General features: G+C 43.5%; 1 protein-coding gene across 4 annotated transcripts in view; it reads left to right on the top strand.

The window, feature by feature from the left end:
- The window catches only part of vps54 (VPS54 subunit of GARP complex), a 51,748-nt gene that overhangs the window by 4,818 nt on the left and 26,336 nt on the right, over positions 1-20,594 (top strand). For 3 of the 4 annotated variants that reach the window (XR_016116207.1, XM_089005948.1, XM_089005947.1), the window contains exons 2-11: positions 3,169-3,336; positions 4,318-4,559; positions 5,921-6,008; positions 6,090-6,124; positions 9,783-9,911; positions 9,987-10,372; positions 11,097-11,223; positions 19,828-19,935; positions 20,014-20,069; positions 20,138-20,234. Coding sequence is in view for 3 of the 4 variants with exons in the window: in XM_089005948.1 (XP_088862074.1) it covers positions 3,183-3,336; positions 4,318-4,559; positions 5,921-6,008; positions 6,090-6,124; positions 9,783-9,911; positions 9,987-10,372; positions 11,097-11,223; positions 19,828-19,935; positions 20,014-20,069; positions 20,138-20,234 (1,422 nt within the window). In the remaining variant the exon portion in view is untranslated. The remainder of the gene's footprint in view (positions 1-3,168; positions 3,337-4,317; positions 4,560-5,920; positions 6,009-6,089; positions 6,125-9,782; positions 9,912-9,986; positions 10,373-11,096; positions 11,224-19,827; positions 19,936-20,013; positions 20,070-20,137; positions 20,235-20,594) is intronic. The other variant, XM_089005949.1, reaches the window with a different exon arrangement.

The raw sequence follows: 20,594 nt of genomic DNA, 5'->3' as shown, positions 1-20,594 counted from the left end.
TGGGAACGGATTATTCTCATTTGAATGATTTCTTATGGGAAGTAAATGTTTGGAAGATGAACTTTTCGCCTTACACACACTTTCTGGAAACCAATTAAGTTCGTAAACTGAGGTTTCACTGTATTTGTGTCAACCATTGCTACCATCCATTGACAACTACCATCACAAAGGTATATAAAATGACTTCATTATACTGTACAGTTTATTTCTTGAATTCCGATCCAATGACACATTTATTATACATAAAATAAGATAATTTTGTGTAATTTTGAGGCTTATTTAGTCGAAAATGATGTTTTATGGGGTCCTGGGAACGGATGGCAGCAGTTTTATCGAGGAAAAGGTTTCTTTCACAGTCATCTGTACTTCTTCGAAGGTGTCGGACATTTCATTCCAAATTCGAAAAGCTTCGTTAGCGAACTTAAAGGACAACCGACGTCTCCGGACAAGTTGTGTCCATAATTTGTAAAATGGCTTCAAATGACTTCTACTGGGCGTATTTTAATAATATTCCTCCGCATATAGCTATATTTTACGTTTTAAGACTCGCGTTGAACATTCAGGAAGTCTTGTTTTTGAATTGGTGACGAATCCGTACGTGACGTAAGAAAAGGACCGCCTCCTCACCGTAAAAAAGACGCATTGTAGCGTCTTTCCATCACGTCAGTGTATTTTGCTGGACTGTTTTTTTTAAACCATGTCTTACACCCAAAAGCCGCCAACAGAGGGAGGCAAACTCCATGGAAAGAATGTATCAGCCTGTGGAAACGAGCTGATTCATTCCTCACCGGAGCTGGTCGCCATTTTTCTGCCTCTTCTTGGGTGAGACATTCCCCCCCCGTTTGCCTCAAAATGGCCCAAATAAATTCGTTAATCGATTGCAAACATGTATGCTTTGCTCATCAGGACTATATGAATCATATTCATAACTGGATGTGTAACAAGAAAGCATATTCTCCGATACTAAACCTAAAGCATTAAAGGACAACCGACGCCTCCGGTCAAGTTATGTCCATAATTTATAAAATCACTTCAAATGACTTTGACTGAGCGTATTTTACAAAGATTCCACAGCATATAGCTATAGTTTACGTTTTAAGACTTGCGCTGAATATTCATGAAGTCTTGTTTTCGAGTTGATGACGATCCCCATGTGACGTCACGTTTGGACCGCCCCTGACCGAGAAAGCGACACACAATGCATTTTGGGTACTTTATTTGGTCTGATAACTTCGTGTTGATCCGTGTTGATGGCGAAATTAGAAGGAAAACACATAAATAACGCCATGGTGAATCGTTGTGTGTTGCACAAGACAACTATTTGATATTCGCTGACACAAATTCCCAGCTGACAAATCAGCCCATTTCCAACGGAGCTTAGGCGCAATCTTCTGCATTTTCTGGGTGCTACATTGCTGTCATTGACGGCTCGAATTGATATGGGAGGACTCCTTTAATCAATTGCAAACATTTATGCTTTCCTCTTCAGAACTATTTGAATCATATTCATAACTGGATGAGTGACCTTGAGCGTTTTGAAAGGCGCTTACAAATGAAATGTATTATTATTATTAACAAGAAAACATCTTCTCCGAATCTGAAGCCATTGTTTTGATTCTCGAGCAAGGCAAGACGTCTTGGCGTGACGTCACGAACAAGGGGGTGGGACCTTCTGAAACTGGCCATTTCCGGATTCATTTTGAAGTCATTTTTATTGGTGTTTTTCATTTAACTAAAAATATCAGCCTGCCTGTTTTGGGTATTTTAGATGCTATAAAACGTTTTTCTGATGTCAGTGGGGAACACAAAAAAATGGTGCCGGTTGTCCTTTAAATGTAGTTTTGTCTCAAGGAATATGGCGTTTACATACTATTTCGCAGATACTTGGAGGAGGAAATGGAAATAGATTAAAATAACATATGCACTGTGATTCATCAAGATTGCGTCTGTTTTTAATAAGTTTTCATTGAAGGGGCAAAGTTAAAGAAATCAACATTTATCGAAAAATGGAATCACTTTCAACATTCAAAACATATTATTACACAACGAAATATTCAAGCTCAATAATACCTACTTGTGTTAATTTCCGCCAAATCATAGATGGTTTGTCCTGACCGCGCGCTCAACAAACTCCTCTCAGACGCCCTCGCCTTCACGCGCAAACAATACACGTGTACCGTCGCCGAGCACACAGACATAGGCTACCAGGAGTGAAATTTGCATACTCTGCACGGCAGCCAATCAGAAGCCTGCTTCTTTCTTCCGGACTTTCGCAAGCGTTATAAAGTCGTGCAATTGAATTCCTTTCATCACTTTGCTGCTGTGAAATGTAAATTTCTCCACTGTGAGACTAATAAAGGCATATCCAATCCAATCCAATCCAATTGCATATCATTTTCCAAAATAGATGCACAGAACCTCAGCCCAGAAGAAAGATTCAAAAGAAGCTAACAACATATGTGACGCTACAAAACGTAAATTTACATTAAACCGTGACTGTAAAGTGTACGTGAGACTAATGAAAGGGGCTTCGTGGCTCGTAGGAAGCAATGCAAACGTTGCATTGTGCACCACAATGACAATCGACTACTGCAGCAAAATCTAGCCTTGCACATTTACCGTAAATTAAGCAAGGTAGCATTTGTAGTAGGTACATTCATGATTAAAAAAAACTATAAACTTTGTGACAATGTTTTTTAATGTGATTAGTTGTTTCATTGTGCTTCAAGTTGTGAAAAATGGGGCAGGCAACTTTTCAGTTATCTGCCCTGTTTTCTGCTAACTTTTTGTCATGAGTTTCAGACACTGTTTTTACTATAATTTGGGCAGGTTCGGCGGGCCGGATTAAAAAGCCTAACGGGCCGTATGTGGCCCGCGGGCCGTAGTTTGCCCATGCCTGAGTTAGGCCATCACTCAGGTGAAGTTAAAAAAATAGTACAGCTACAAAAAAAGAGGCTAACACTGAACAAACCACCTGGCCACCGACCATCGCAACTGTTTCCGGTGTCGGTTGGGACTCGCGAGGCCACCCTTCGTAAAGGCGGATCGGCACCAATCCTCCAGTCCGCTATTTTCACGCGCGAGTGGTATTTTTTTCTGCTATTTTGAGCGTCCGATGGCACTCATAAATCAACCGCCACCTTTGTAACGCCTGCTCTCTCCTTGCAGCTAGCTAGCTGGTCATGGCGGCCCGCCCCGCCTCCTCGCCGATGCCTCGGCCCGCCGTTGGCGACGGGCTCTTTAGCAAGGAGCGGGAGGCCCCCCCGCTCTGCCCCTCCCCTTCCCGGCGCCGTCCCGCCCGATCGCTACCCGACGTGTGCCCAAAAGAGCCAACCGGTGAGGACAAACCCCTGAATGCATCACCAGTGGAAACCGTGCCGAATGTGATGACACTTGAACGCATCATCTGCTATATGACGCAGTCGCAATTGGATGAGGATTGGAATTCGCAATTGGATGAGCCTTTATTAGTCGGAGTGGAGAAATGGACATTTCCCAGCAGCAAAATGACGAAAGTAAGAGGAAAAAAAAGAAAAGTAGAAAATAAAACCAGGGAGCTGCTGTCAAGGCAGCCACTCTTTTAGCGCCATTTTGAAGGCAAAACAGTATAAAAAAAAAAAAAAATACAGGTAACATCCGACATACGACCAGCTTGACTTATGACCACCCATACATACGACCAGACCCTATTTTTTAAAGTTTTAATTCTACGCCTGGCACGGCGACGCGCTAGCAATGCGTATGACAATTTTTGGCCAGCCAGTATCTCGCTCTCGCACAGCAATCGACCGTGTCATGGCACAAGAGTGGGGGGGGGAGTTTTCCAGTCATTTAGCCTACGAGTCTCTAATCAACATTTTGAATGGATTTCGACTTACGACCATTTTGACTTACGACTGTTTGGTCGGAACGGAACTTGGTCGTAAGTCGGTTGTTAGCTCTAATATGACACACCACAAAGTCCTTCAATCTTCAGCACTTCACTTCTTTGTCGCTTGAAGCAGTTCTAGATGAAAGAGGAGGACCAAAGCGTCATTTGCACCAGTGGAAAAGGCACGTCATGGTGAAATGTGCACGTCTCCACAAGCTAAATATTGAAAGCAAACACCAAGCTAGCTGTAGCATCCATTGACTAAAAGAGATCGTCCCACATCGCCTGTCCCTTGTCAATCCGCTTCAATTCCGAGCCGCGACACATCCACATACGCGTCCATTACATGCGTCACGAGTGTAAACAAAGGAAGGTGGGGCTTCCATGATGGTCACACTTGAACATCATCGAGATGACAATATCATTTCAACCCCACCCGCGCACAGGAGATGGGCGGGGCCTGCGAGAGGGTCCGTCGGTGGTCTCGGAGCACGAGCGCTGGACGGTTTACAGTTCCAAGGTCAACCTGCCGGCGGCGCTCAACGACCCCAGGCTCACCAAACGCGAGTCGGACTTCTTCACCAAGACTTGGGGTCTGGATTTCGCCGACACGGAGGTGATGCCGTCCTTTTGCCTCGGCGATGTCACGTCGGAGCACTTTACCGCGTACCTGCAGGAGACCGCGCAGGTGAGCCTCAGAGGGGGGCCTTTAGTTGCGGCTCCCGGCTAGCCAGACTTGATTTAAAGGTCAACCGACACCATTTTTTTCGTTTTTCATAACTGACATCAGAAAAACGTTTTATAGCATCTAAAATACCCAAAACATGCAGGCTGATATTTTTAGTCGAATGCAAAACACCAATAAAAATGACTTAAAGTGTCCCAAAACTGCAACAAATGAGCTTGAAACTGGTTCCTTTCCTTTCTACGGTTCTTCTGCTTAAGCGGGGGCCATTTGCATGCTTGTGGAGAGGCCAATCCGGTCTGGCTGCAGGCTAGCTTGGAGTAACTCCCTAGTAGCACTTCATTTAATGCAATTACAGTAAAGTCTCGTTATATCGATATTCAAGGGAGTCCGAAAAAATATCGATATAACCGGGACTATCGATATATCCGACCCTGTTTGCATGTAATTTTCTCCGTGCGTACATAGAAATAGTATCGATATAACCGGGACTATCGATATATCCGATATCGATATAACGAGACTTTACTGTATGTGCCAATTTCCTTTTTTTTTAAATTCCATGTCACATCTCTGCGAAGTAACTTTTTATATGACCTGTGATGAATTTGAGGGATCGTGCACCTCACTGCCAGTGACATCTTTTTTGGTGCAGAAGAAAAAAATGAAGCGACGCCACTTCCATTCCTAACAGCCTTATAGGGTGTTCTTGTTGACTGGTTTACACATTTTCCTCTTAAGTACACTTGAATCAATATTTGAATTTGTATGTTTTAAAGGACAACCGACACTATTTTTTTTGTTTCCTAACTGACATCAGAAAAACGTTATCTAGCATCTAAAATACCCAAAACATGCAGGCTGATATTTTTAGTCAAATGCCAAACAACAATAAAAATGAGTTAAAGTGTCCCAAAGCGGATTCAGGAAGTCCCGCCCCCTTGTTCGTGACGTCACGTTGGGTCACAAACTGCCTTGATCCAGAATCAAAACAATGGCTTCAGAGAGTTCAGATTCGGAGAAGATGCTTTCTTGTTACTCATCCAGTTATGAATATGATTCAAATAGTTCTGAACAGGTAAGCATAAATGTTTGCAATCGATTAAAGAAGTCCTTCCGTATCAATTCGAGCCGTCTGCAAGCAAAATGCATTGTGTGTCGTTTTCTCGGTCAGGGGCGTACCGAATGTGACATCACTCTGGGCATCGTCATCTTGAAACGTAAAATATAGCTTTATGCGGTGGAATCTTTGTCAGATGCGCTCAGTAGAAGTCATTTGAAGTCATTTTACAAATTATGGACGCAACTTGTCCAGAGGTGTCGGTTGTCCTTTAAGTCTTTTTTTTTGTTGTTGTTGCTTTCAGAGGGAAAAAATCCACGAGCGATGCAAGGCTGTTTGTCCGGTCAAAGAGGACTTTGTGGACGGTGTCTGTAGCATCAGCACCAACCAAGGTTCGATCGGAAGCCTTCGCTTCCGGCTTTGGTCAAGTGACTAAATGGATTTTTGTTTTTCCCTCATTTTGGGTCATGTAGAAAAATCAAGAGCCGAGTTGGAGCAAGTTCCCAAGGTAACGAAGGTGTTTGTCTTTTTTAGCTTTTTGTTAGCATGTTTGCTTGTCTCGAGAGAGATTTTTAATAATAATAATAATAATAATAATAATAATAATAATACATTTCATTTCTAAGCGCCTTTCAAAACTCTCAAGTACTCTTTACAGTCACAGGATAAGAACAATTTTGTTTTTCTGCGGGTGAGCAGTGGCAGCCAAACGTAGATAAATGGTCAGTTGTGTAGATACATATAATAATAATAATAATAGTAATAATAATATCGATGAGAAAGTTTCTTCAGCCGTCATCTGTACTTCTTTGAAGGTGTCTGACGTTTCGCTTCTTATCCAAGAGGCATTGTCAGCGAACTAAACGTTTTTTTGGGGGGTAGTTTTGGCCCTATATATATCCCTACTGTCCAAACATGGTGGTGCCAGAGTCTGGCACTGCCACGTCTGGACTGTAGGAATAATAATAATAATCCATTTCATTTCTAAGCGCCTTTCAAAACTCTCAAGGACACTTTACAGTCACAGGATATTATAAATAAAAGGGCAGATAAATAAACAAAGTACTAAAACATTAATGCACGGATAAATAAATAAATATGTAAATACATAAATGTATTTGAATAAATAAATAAATGGACGGGCGCGTTGATAGATTAATAAATGAATAAATGGGCAGATGACTAAACAAAGTAATAAACGTCTGTGTAAGCTCTCAGTCGTACAGGAGTGGTCCATCGAAGCAAAGGTTTCTTTAGCCGTCATCTGTACTTCTTTGAAAGTGTCGAATGTTTCGCTTCTTATCCAAAAAAACTTCGTCAGCAAACTAAATTCTTACTGGTAGTTTAGGCCCTATATACATATCCCTACTGACCAGATATGGAGGTGCCGGACTCTGCTATGATAGGTCCCTGCTCTCAGGTTGGGGGGAGCAGATTACAATAGGAACAATCTGGAGCCGGAGGGAGTAGTCCTCTGCTCCCCCAAATCTGAGAGCTATCATAGCAGAGTCCGGCACCGCCATATCTGGACAGTAGGGATAAATGTATAGGGCCTAAACTACCAGTAAGAATTTAGTTTGCTGACAAAGTTTCTTGGATAAGAAGCGACACGTCCGACACCGTCAAAGAAGTAGAGATGACGGCTGAAGGAACCTTTTCATCGAAAGTAATAAAAAATTAATACACTGATAAATAAATGGCCGGATAAATAAACAAAGTAATAAAAAATTAATACACTGATGAATACATAAATTAATTCATCAATAGATACATTGATGCGTGTGTAGATAGATAAATAGACAAATGGGCAGATAGTCATAAAAAAATAATAAACTGATACACGTAAAGTGTCCTTGAGAGCTTTGAAAGGCGCCTAGTAATAAAATGTATTATTATTATTACATGATAAATAAATATATAAGTAAATAAATAAATAATTGGGCAGATGAATAGTAAATTTTATTTAATACACCGATAAATTAATAAATAAATAATTAGATAAATACAAACAAACAAATTACTTGGTGTATCGAGTGGAAGAAAGGTAGATAAGGACACTTGGTGGTGGAATGGGGAGGTAAAGGAGTGTATGCAGCGAAAGAGGTTAGCAAAGAAGAAGTGGGACACTGAGAGGACGGACGAGAGTAGACAGCAGACAAGTAGATACAGCGCACGGTTAAAGTAAAGGTGGCAAAGGCCAAACAAGAGGCCTATGATGACTTGTATGCTCGGCTGGACAGCAAGGAAGGTGAGACTGATCTTTACAGGCTGGCGAGCCAGAGAGACAAAGATGGTAACGACCTGCAGCAGGTTCGGGTGATTAAGGATAGAGATGGCAATGTATTAACAGGTGCCAGTAGTGTGATGGCAAGATCGGAAGAGTACTTTGAAGAATTGATGAATGAGGAAAATGAGAAGGAACAAAGAGTAGAAGACGTGACTGTTGTGGACCAAGACGTAGCAAGCATTAGCAAGGATGAAGTGAGGAGGGCGCTGACGAGGATGAAGGGGGGAAAGGCACTCGGGCCTGATGATTTACCAATCGAGGTATGGAAGTGTCTTGGAGAGGTGGCGGTGGTGTTCCTGACTGGGTTATTCAACAAGATCTTAGATGGTGAACGAACAAAGGAGATCTGCAGAGTTGTACTAACGACAGTGGAATAAAGGTGATGAGCCATACAATGAAACTCTGGGAAAGAGTAGTTGAAGCTAGACTAAGAGCAGAAGTGAACATTTGTGAGCAGCAGTATGGCTTCATGCCAAAAAAAAGAGTATGACAGATGCAGTGTTTGCTTTAAGAATGCTGATAGAGAAGTACAGAGAAGGTCAGAAGGAACTGCATTGTGTCTTTGTAGATCTGGAGAAAGCGTATGACAGGGTGCCCAGAGAAGAGCTGTGGCATTGCATGAGGAAGTCTGGAGTGACGGAAAAGTATGTCAGAGCGGTGCAAGACTTGTATCATGACTGTAAGACAGTTGTGAGGTGCGCTGTCGGTATGACTGAGGAATTCAAGATGGAGGTGGGACTCCACCAGGGGTCAGCTCTGAGCTCCTTCTTGTTTGCTATGGTGATGGACAGGCTGACAGACGATATTAGACAAGAATCTCCTTGGACCATGATGTTTGCAGATGACATTGTGATCTGTAGCGAGAACAGGGAACAGGTGGCGGAGAAACTAGAGATGTGGAGATATGCCCTGGAAAGGAGAGGAATGAAGATCAGTCGCAGCTCGACGGAATATATGTGTGTGAATGAGAGAGATCCAAGTGCAAGAGTGATGCTACAGGGAGAAGAGATAAAGAAAGTGGAGGATTTTAAGTACTTGGGGTCAACTGTCCAGAGCAATGGAGAGTGTGGAAAAGAGGTGAAGAAGCGTGTCCAGGCAGGCTGGAGAAAAATGTCAGGTGTGATGTGTGATAGAAGGGTTTCAGATAGGATGAAAGGAAAAGTGTATAAATCCGTGGTCAGACCAGCCATGATGTTTGGACTGGAGACGGTGCCACTGAAGAAAAGACAGGAAGCAGAGCTGGAGGTAGCAGAGCTGAAGATGTTGAGGTTTTCTTTGGGAGTGACCAGGTTGGATAGGATCAGGAATGAGTACATTAGAGGGACAACTTATATTCGAGGCTTTGGAGAGAAAGTCAGAGGCCAGACTGAGATGGTTTGGACATGTCCAGAGGAGAGAGAGTGACTATATCGGGAGAAGGATGCTGAGCCTTGAACTGCCAGGCAGGAGACCGAGAGAAAGACCAAAGAAGAGGCTTATGGATGTGGTCAAAGAGGACATGAAGGTAGCTGGTGTGAGAGAAGAGGATGCACAAAACCGGGATAGATGGAGGACATTGATTCGCTGTGGCCGAAAGGAGAAGAAGATAAACAAATAGATAAATAATGTAATAAAAATAATACATTTCATGTCTAAGCGCCTTTCAAAACTCAAGGTCACTTTACAGTCACAGGATATGTTTTACTGAGGGTGAGCGGCGGCAGCCACACGCGTCAGCGTTCACTCAACGCGGAAGTAACTCAAATAAAAAGCTAGCTGGATAGCTATATAGCTAATTAAATAAACAAATACGTCCTCCCAGGAAGTAAAAGATCCCTATCAATTACAAAAAACGCCGGATGGATCTTCATTTGGCCTCGATCAATAACCCGCTTTTCAGATGTTCCTGAAGCCCGACTTTGCCCTGGAGGAGCCGTCGACCTTCAACGCCGTCCTTCCGTGGTCCCACTTCGGCGGCGGCGGACGCAGCAGCCGCGACCTGGCTTCCTCCAAACTGCTTCAGGAGAAGGTTCGGGGCGGGGCAACACATTTGTGCCGTCGCACCAGTAAGAACGGGTGAAGGGCTTTTGGCGGGTCCTTGCAGCTAAGTCACTACCTGGACGTGGTGGAGGTGAGCATCGCGCGGCAGATCTCGCTGCGCTCGGAAGCCTTCTTCCACGCCATGTCGTCGCAACACGAGCTGCGCGACCGCCTGAGGGAGACGCAGGAGGCGGTGGCGGTGCTGCGGCGCCGCACCGCTGCCATCGACCGCGTCATGTGCCGGGGCCCCCTAGCGGCCCTGCGCACTGCCCTCGCCCGCAACAACTGTGTCAAGCTGCATGGCAAGCTGAAGCTAATGGCCGCCGTGCACCAGACGCAGCCCACCGTGCAGCTGCTGCTCTCCACCTCCGAGTTTGTGGGCGCGCTGGAACTCATCGCCACCACCAAGGAGGTCCTGCAGCAGGAGCTGCAAGGCATTCACAGCTTCAGGTGACTCGTCCTCGTCTTATCAAACGTGCGAGGCCGGTTGTGGGCCACGTTTTAAAAGATGTGTCCCACAACCGTCCAGGGTCAGTTGTGGGCCATGTTTTAGCCTTCCGTGCTGGATACGGAAATGGGGCCGGTTGTGGGCTACACCTGTGTGGGGTCTGTTTTGGGCCACATCTTTTAAAACGTGGTCCACAACCGGCCGGGGCCAGATGTAGGCCGCATTTTAGCCTTCCGTGCTGCATACGAAAAAGGGGCCGGTTGTGGGCCACAACCGTGTGGGATCAGTTGTAAGCCACATTTTAGCCGTCCGCGCTGGATACGGAAATGGGGCCGGTTGTGGGCCATAACTGTGTGGGCTCAGTTTTTGGCCAAATGTTGGCCTTCTGCGCTGGATACAGAAATTGGGTCATTTTTGAGCCACATCTTTTAAAATGTCCGCCACAACCGTGGCCAGTTGTGGGACGCCTTCTGCGCTGGATAGGGAAATGGGGTCGGTCGTGGGCCACAACTGTGTGGGGTCAGTTTTAGGCCACATCTTTTAAAACGTGGCCGACGACCGGCCAGGGCCAGTCATGGGCCACGTTTTAGCCTTCCGCGCAGGACACGGAAAAGAAACTGTTTTTTCATTGGCAGTTTTGCACAAGGAGATGTTTCTTTCAAACGTGAAATGACTCACAAACATGTGTTTATTTTTTATTTATTTTATTTTTTTGTCTCCGGGCAGGCATCTGGGCTCTCAACTGTGCGAGCTGGAGAAGCTTATTGACAAGATGATGGTGGAGGACTTCAGCATGTACGTGCGCAGCGAGCTCAGCCGCAACCTGAGGGACGACACGCAGCTCCTGGCGAAGGTCTGTTATAAAATGTCCGCTAAAACTAAAAACGGCTCCTGTTCAGTCAGTAATTCTCAACTTTGGTCACTTGAAGCCCTCTGAGACTCTATTCGGGCTTCACATTTGACTCCCAAGTGTGAAACCAAGCTGTCCTGTCCTGTCCTGTGTGTGTGTGTGTGTGTGTGTGTGTGTGTGTGTGTGTGTGTGTGTGTGTGTGTGTGTGTGTGTGTGTGTGTGTGTGTGTGTGTGTGTGTGTGTGTGTGTGTGTGTGTGTGTGTGTGTGTGTGTGTGTGTGTGTGTGTGTGTGTGTGTGTGTGTGTGTGTGTGTGTGTGTGTGTGTGTGTGTGTGTGTGTGTGTGTGTGTGTGTGTGTGTGTGTGTGTGTGTGTGTGTGTGTGTGTGTGTGTGTGTGTGTGTGTGTGTGTGTGTGTGTGTGTGTGTGTGTGTGTGTGTGTGTGTGTGTGTGTGTGTGTGTGTGTGTGTGTGTGTGTGTGTGTGTGTGTGTGTGTGTGTGTGTGTGTGTGTGTGTGTGTGTGTGTGTGTGTGTGTGTGTGTGTGTGTGTGTGTGTGTGTGTGTGTGTGTGTGTGTGTGTGTGTGTGTGTGTGTGTGTGTGTGTGTGTGTGTGTGTGTGTGTGTGTGTGTGTGTGTGTGTGTGTGTGTGTGTGTGTGTGTGTGTTCATCGCAGATAGACACGGCAAACCCCGGCCCTCGAAAGGTGGGGACTCCCACTGGCTCATGCGGGCTGTCGCGTTAACTTGTGACTGCATGGAAATCGATGCCTCAATTAGCAATCCTGATCAGCTTGTGTCACAAAATCAATTGGAGATTTTAAGGAAGAGAGAGGGGGGTTCCCTAGTACCTCAGTTTACAAACGTAATTGGTTCCTGGAAAGTGTGTGGAAGGCGAAAGTTTTGTCTTCCAGACATTTATTTTCCATAAGAAATAGTTAAAATAAGAATAATCCTTTCCCAGGTCCCCATAAAACAATTTTCTACGGAATAAGCCTTAAAGGACCACCGACGTCTCCGGACAAGTTGTGTCCATATTTTGTAAAATGGCTTCAAATGACTTCTACTGAGCGTATTTTAGAAAGATTCCACCGCATATAGCTATGTTTTCCGTTTTAAGACTCGCGCTGAATATTCAGGATGTCTTGTTTTTGAGTTGATGACGAGTCCGTACGTGACGTCACTAAAGGACCACCTCATGACCGTAAAAAAGACGCATTGTAGCGGTCCTTCCATCACATCGATGTTTTGCTGTACTTGTTTGGTCTGGGGACCTCGTGTTGCACCCAAAAGCCGCCAGAAGGCGTCCAAGGGCCATATAAGGAATTTATCAGCCTGTGGAAATGGAGGTGGCCACAGGAGGTTGCCATTTTGTGCCTCTTTTTTGTGTGAGAGATTTCCCCCCAATGTTGCCTCAAAATGGCACAAATAAATTCTTTAATCGATTGCAAACATGTATGCTTTCCTCTTCAGAACTATTTGAATCATATCCATAACTGGATGTATAACAAGAAAGCATATTCTCCGAATCTGAAGCCATTGTTTTGAATTACTAGAATGCAAGCCGTCTTGGTGTGATGTCACGAACTGGGGGCAGGACTTCTTGAAAATGCCCAATTCGCAGCTCAATTTATTGCAGATTTTGGACACTTTAAGTAATTTTTATTGGTGTTTTGCATTTGGCTAAAAATATCACACTTCGTGTTTTGGGTATTTTAGATGCTATAAAACGTTTTTCCTGATGTCAGTTAAAAAACAAAAAAGTGACGTCAGTTGTCCTTTAAAACTAATACTAATACATCACATCAGCTTACGAACTCAATTGGTTCTCAGAAAGTGTGTGTAAGGTGAAAAGTTCGTCTGCCAAACATTTATTTCCCATAAGAAAGAATTAAAAGTAGAATAATCCGGTCCCAGGTACCCATAAAAGTAATTTTCTACGACAATTTTCTACTGAATAAGCCTTAATAGGGCCAGGCTAAAATGAGGATAATGCATTCCCAGGTCCCCATAAAACATCATTTTCTACTAAATAAGCCTTAAAACTACACAAAATATACCTTATTTTATGTATAATAAATGTGCTATTGTATTGTCATTAAAGAAATAAACTGTACTGTATAATCGATGAAAAGGTTTCTTCAGCCGTCGTCATCTGTACTTTTTTGAATGTGTCGGACGTTTCGCTTCTTATCCAAGATGCTTCTTCAGCGAACTAAAGTCTTACTGGTAGTATCGGCCTTATATATATATATATATATATATATATATATATATATATATATATATATATATATATATATATATATCCCTAATGTCCAGACATGGCGGCACCGGACACTGCTATGATAGGTCCCTACTCTAAGGTTGGGGGGAGCAGAGGACCACTCCCTGCAGCCCCACCGATTGTTCCTATATTCCTGACTAACGACCGGCCTGATTGCCCCACTCCCTCCGGTATCACCTCATCAGCATTACTAATGTTGCCTAACCTATGTTGCCTAAGCAGGCTATTATACGAACGATCCAAATTGAACCTCACCCCACCATATCGGTGTAATGAAGGATTTAGCTTTTTTATGAAAATTGCTTCTTTTACTCCCCTTTCAAACCATCTATGTTCTTTTGCTAAGATTGTAACCTCATTGTCATCAAATGAGTGGTTGCTAACTTTTAGGTGCATATGTACTGCCGATTGAGGCCCACTAGTATTATCCCTGCGATGTTGATAGTCTTTTTTTGAGAATTTGTTGAGTCTCCCCAATGTACTGCTCTTTACAATTTTCATTCTTACAATGTATTGAATAAACTACATTACTTTATTTTTCATTTGGCAGCCTATCTTTTGGATGCACTAATTTTCGCCTTAAAGTGTTTATCGGTTTGAAATAAGTAGGAATTTTGTGTTGCCAAAGTACTCTTTGTAGTTTTTTAGAAACTCCTGCAATGTAAGGTACTGCTACTCCTCTCCTTTTTGTATCTTCAGAATTTTTGGTTTCATTCCCTATTCTTTCTTTCTGACATTTGTTAAACGACCACTGAGGGTAGCCACAGTTCGTGAGTGCTCTCCTGATATGTTTTGACTCCTTTTCTCTGCCTTCGACACTTGTTGGTATTAGTTTAGCCCTATGCTGGAGGGTTCTGATAACTCCTAGTTTGTGTTGTAGAGGATGGTTCGAATCGAAAAGTAAGTATTGGTCAGTGTGCGTAACCTTCCTAAAGACTTCTGTTTTTAGCGCTCTGTCCTCTTTTATAATTACTTTACAATCCAAAAAGGCTAGTTGGTTCTCTTTAATGTCATTGCCAGTTAATCTAATGTTGATGTCTACCGAGTTAAGGTGATCTGTGAAGGATTGAATTTCTTGTTTTTTAATTATGACGAAAGTATCGTCCACATATCTAAACCAGTGTCTAGGTTTTGTCCCCGGGACGGATGTGAGGGCCTGTTTCTCCATCTCTTCCATGTACAGATTAGCCACTATGGGTGAAACTGGTGAGCCCTTAGCACTACCATGAATTTGTTTGTAAAATGTTTCCCTAAAGAGGTCGACAGTTCGCGTCCCGGTCCGGCCTTCCTGTGTGGAGTTTGCATGTTCTCCCCGGACCCGCGTGCGTTTTCTCCGGGTCCTCCGGTTTCCTCCCACACTCCAAAAACATGCATGGCAGGCAGATTGACCACTCCAAATTGTCCCTAGGTGTGAGTGTGAGAGTGACTGTTATATGTCTTTGTGTGCCCTGCGATTGGCTGGCAACCAATTCAGGGTGTCCCCCGCCTCGTGCCCGAAGACAGCTGAGATAGGCTCCAGCAACCCCCGCGACCCTAATGAGGAATAAGCGGTACGGGAGATGAGATGAGATGTTTCCTTAAATTGAAAGTAAGTAGTATTAAGGCAGATTTCCAATAATTGGCAGATGTGGTCCGGTTTAAGTTTGGTTCTTTCATGCAAAGAAACGTCCGCCAGCAGTCTCGTCCTCACCACTGAGACTGCTGCTGGGGTGGGGACAGATGTAAAGAGAGAAGTCACATCGTAAGATGCTAAAGTTTCCTCAGGTTCCAATATGAGGTCTTTGATCCTCTCTACAGACCCTCTAGTGTTCTCTACGTGATATTCTGTGTTCCCAACCAACGGAGCTAAGATCGTTTTTAGATATTTGGCTACATTGTATGTAGAGGAGTCAATGCTACAAACAATGTACTGTATAATAGTCGCTTTATTTTTATTTACCTTTGTGATGGTGGTTGATGTAGTTGCCTCTTGATGATATCCGAGTGAAGTTGCCGTGCTTTCTCGGCGATAATACCCTAACTCACACTGTCCCCTGCTAACTGCTTTTCGTTCATCCAAATCAACAGAAGTTTTTCAACCTCTTCTATTGCTTGAGACCGTTGCTGAGACAACACGGAAACACCGTTAGCCACACCTCGTTGGTGTTTTTCGATGATCTCCTTCTTCTGCTCGACCGTCATTTTGTTTTATGTCCTCTTTGACTTAACACTAGCTTGCGATGGGGTATTTTTCGCTCCCATAATACCAAAAGTACTCCACTCGATAACAAACCATGTCTGCACTGAAAGGGGTGTGGAAAACTAGTCCGCCGGCCGCCGTGGCGCTAACGACCGTGTGGTTTGGTGTTCATCTGCCGAAAACTAGTTTGTCAGCCAAGATTTTATTCTCGCAAATTTAATGTTCGTAAGACGAAAAGTTCGTGAGCTGAACGGTTCGTAAGCTGAGGTATCACTGTAAATGCAAGTTATTTTGTAAAATGGCTTCAAATGACTTCTACTGAGTGTATTTTCGAAAGATTCCACCGCATATAGCTATGTTTTCCGTTTTAAGACTCGCGCTGAATATTCAGGAAGTCTTGTTTTTGAGTTGATGACGAGTCCGTACGTGACGTCACTAAAGGACCACCTCATGACCGTAAAAAGGACGCATTGTAGCGGTCCTTCCATCACGTCAATGTTTTGCTGTACTTGTTTGGTCTGGGGACCTCGTTTTGCACCCAAAAGCCGCCAGAAGGCGTCCAAGGGCCATATAAGGAATTTATCAGCCTGTGGAAATGGAGGTGGCCACAGGAGGTCGCCATTTTGTGCCTCTTTTTTGTGTGAGAGATTTCCCCCCAATGTTGCCTCAAAATGGCACAAATAAATTCTTTAATCGATTGCAAACATGTATGCTTTCCTCTTCAGAACTATTTGAATCATATCCATAACTGGATGTATAACAAGAAAGCATATTCTCCGAATCTGAAGCCATTGTTTTGAATTACTAGAATGCAAGCCGTCTTGGTGTGATGTCACGAACTGGGGGCAGGACTTCTTGAAAATGCCCAATTCGCAGCTCAATTTATTGCAGATTTTGGACACTTTAAGTAATTTTTATTGGTGTTTTGCATTTGGCTAAAAATATCACACTTCGTGTTTTGGGTATTTTAGATGCTATAAAACGTTTTTCCTGATGTCAGTTAAAAAACAAAAAAGTGACGTCAGTTGTCCTTTAAAACTAATACTAATACATCACATCAGCTTACGAACTCAATTGGTTCTCAGAAAGTGTGTGTAAGGTGAAAAGTTCGTCTGCCAAACATTTATTTCCCATAAGAAAGAATTAAAAGTACAATAATCTGGTTCCAGGTACCCATAAAAGTAATTTTCTACGACAATTTTCTACTGAATAAGCCTTAATAGGGCCAGGCTAAAATGAGGATAATGCATTCCCAGGTCCCCATAAAACATCATTTTCTACTAAATAAGCCTTAAAACTACACAAAATATACCTTATTTTATGTATAATAAATGTGCTATTGTATTGTCATTAAAGAAATAAACTGTACTGTATAATCGATGAAAAGGTTTCTTCAGCCGTCGTCATCTGTACTTTTTTGAATGTGTCGGACGTTTCGCTTCTTATCCAAGATGCTTCTTCAGCGAACTAAAGTCTTACTGGTAGTATCGGCCTTATATATATATATATATATATATATATATATATATATATATATATATATATATATATATATATATATATATATCCCTAATGTCCAGACATGGCGGCGCCGGACACTGCTATGATAGGTCCCTACTCTAAGGTTGGGGGGAGCAGAGGACCACTCCCTGCAGCCCCACCGATTGTTCCTACATTCCTGACTAACGACCGGCCTGATTGCCCCACTCCCTCCGGTATCACCTCATCAGCATTACTAATGTTGCCTAACCTATGTTGATGTTGCCTAAGCAGGCTATTATACGAACGATCCAAATTGAACCTCACCCCACCATATCGGTGTAATGAAGGATTTAGCTTTTTTATGAAAATTGCTTCTTTTACTCCCCTTTCAAACCATCTATGTTCTTTTGCTAAGATTGTAACCTCATTGTCATCAAATGAGTGGTTGCTAACTTTTAGGTGCATATGTACTGCCGATTGAGGCCCACTAGTATTATCCCTGCGATGTTGATAGTCTTTTTTTGAGAATTTGTTGAGTCTCCCCAATGTACTGCTCTTTACAATTTTCATTCTTACAATGTATTGAATAAACTACATTACTTTATTTTTCATTTGGCAGCCTATCTTTTGGATGCACTAATTTTTGCCTTAAAGTGTTTATCGGTTTGAAATAAGTAGGAATTTTGTGTTGCCAAAGTACTCTTTGTAGTTTTTTAGAAACTCCTGCAAGGTAAGGTACTGCTACTCCTCTCCTTTTTGTATCTTCAGAATTTTTGGTTTCATTCCCTATTCTTTCTTTCTGACATTTGTTAAACGACCACTGAGGGTAGCCACAGTTCGTGAGTGCTCTCCTGATATGTTTTGACTCCTTTTCTCTGCCTTCGACACTTGTTGGTATTAGTTTAGCCCTATGCTGGAGGGTTCTGATAACTCCTAGTTTGTGTTGTAGAGGATGGTTCGAATCGAAAAGTAAGTATTGGTCAGTGTGTGTAACCTTCCTAAAGACTTCTGTTTTTAGCGCTCTGTCCTCTTTTATAATTACTTTACAATCCAAAAAGGCTAGTTGGTTCTCTTTAATGTCATTGCCAGTTAATCTAATGTTGATGTCTACCGAGTTAAGGTGATTTGTGAAGGATTGAATTTCTTGTTTTTTAATTATGACGAAAGTATCGTCCACATATCTAAACCAGTGTCTAGGTTTTGTCCCCGGGACGGATGTGAGGGCCTGTTTCTCCATCTCTTCCATGTACAGATTAGCCACTATGGGTGAAACTGGTGAGCCCTTAGCACTACCATGAATTTGTTTGTAAAATGTTTCCCTAAAGAGGTCGACAGTTCGCGTCCCGGTCCGGCCTTCCTGTGTGGAGTTTGCATGTTCTCCCCGGACCCGCATGCGTTTTCTCCGGGTCCTCCGGTTTCCTCCCACACTCCAAAAACATGCATGGCAGGCAGATTGACCACTCCAAATTGTCCCTAGGTGTGAGTGTGAGAGTGACTGTTATATGTCTTTGTGTGCCCTGCGATTGGCTGGCAACCAATTCAGGGTGTCCCCCGCCTCGTGCCCGAAGACAGCTGAGATAGGCTCCAGCAACCCCCGCGACCCTAATGAGGAATAAGCGGTACGGGAGATGAGATGAGATGTTTCCTTAAATTGAAAATAAGTAGTATTAAGGCAGATTTCCAATAATTGGCAGATGTGGTCCGGTTTAAGTTTGGTTCTTTCATGCAAAGAAACGTCCGCCAGCAGTCTCGTCCTCACCACTGAGACTGCTGCTGGGGTGGGGACAGATGTAAAGAGAGAAGTCACATCGTAAGATGCCAAAGTTTCCTCAGGTTCCAATATGAGGTCTTTGATCCTCTCTACAGACCCTCTAGTGTTCTCTACGTGATATTCTGTGTTCCCAACCAACGGAGCTAAGATCGTTTTTAGATATTTGGCTACATTGTATGTAGAGGAGTCAATGCTACAAACAATGTACTGTATAATAGTCGCTTTATTTTTATTTACCTTTGTGATGGTGGTTGATGTAGTTGCCTCTTGATGATATCCGAGTGAAGTTGCCGTGCTTTCTCGGCGATAATACCCTAACTCACACTGTCCCCTGCTAACTGCTTTTCGTTCATCCAAATCAACAGAAGTTTTTCAACCTCTTCTATTGCTTGAGACCGTTGCTGAGACAACACGGAAACACCGTTAGCCACACCTCGTTGGTGTTTTTCGATGATCTCCTTCTTCTGCTCGACCGTCATTTTGTTTTATGTCCTCTTTGACTTAACACTAGCTTGCGATGGGGTATTTTTCGCTCCCATAATACCAAAAGTACTCCACTCGATAACAAACCATGTCTGCACTGAAAGGGGTGTGGAAAACTAGTCCGCCGGCCGCCGTGGCGCTAACGACCGTGTGGTTTGGTGTTCATCTGCCGAAAACTAGTTTGTCAGCCAAGATTTTATTCTCGCAAATTTAATGTTCGTAAGACGAAAAGTTCGTGAGCTGAACGGTTCGTAAGCTGAGGTATCACTGTAAATGCAAGTAATATCTCGTCATTTCGAATAATGTCAAGGCTGAGTGTTTTTCCACCCCTGATCAAGCGAAAATTGTTCTGTCATTGATTGCTTCTGTCTGTGATTGTTGGAATCGCTTTCTCGTCCGTGTCCACGTGTAGGAGCGCCTTCAGTCGCTGGTGTTTGGCCTGCTGCGCCAGAAGAAGTTGGACTTTTTGGACATTTATGGCGATGAGATGATGGCGGCGGCCAAGGCCATCGTGTCGCAGGTATGACCCTGCGCTATTGTCTTTTTTTTTCCTCCTTGTCACGGCAACGGGAAGTGAACCGTCCCTTGTTACCAACAGTGCGTCGCCGAGCGACTCTTGTCCATTGACGACATCGACACGGAAGTCGTCACCAAGTAAGTTGCGGCGGAAGCCCCCCGACGAGGTCGCCGACGCTGAAATCCTGACGATGTCCCGCCTCTAGGTTGGCCGAGCAGATGCGTCTCATGACCTTCCCTCAGTGGTTTGACCTCCTCAAGGACGTCTTTGAGTGCTTCCTGCTTTTCCTCTGCAGGATGAAGGTCAGTCTCTTTGTATCTATTTACAAGCACCTCATCATCACTGACATATGGCGCACCGTATTAAACTCATCCCCTGGCAGACCAGGTGCCACAATGTGTCCAGTCCAGTGCCAGGGTTTTTGTCATTTTCACTCCAATTATAGGACCCACAGAATATTTAGTTTTAGGACAATATAAACATTCAATTCAGCGTACAAAACGTTACACTCCTTTCTTTCATTAGAAAAAAAACGTTAATTTCTAAGTTATATGGGTCTGGAATTATGTGAGCTTGAAATGGGGGCGGCTGTCCAAAATATATTATAAAACATTGATATAGCGCTTTCACAATATTGACTTTTAGGACTACATAAACATTGA

Source organism: Hippocampus bargibanti, linkage group LG10 (genome assembly GCF_051943395.1).
Source record: "Hippocampus bargibanti isolate YZ-2025 linkage group LG10, ASM5194339v1, whole genome shotgun sequence".
In the NCBI taxonomy this organism is placed as follows: Eukaryota; Metazoa; Chordata; class Actinopteri; order Syngnathiformes; family Syngnathidae; genus Hippocampus; species Hippocampus bargibanti.
The sequence above is the reverse complement of the archived record's forward strand: the minus strand, read 5'-3'. Positions and strand labels throughout refer to the sequence as shown.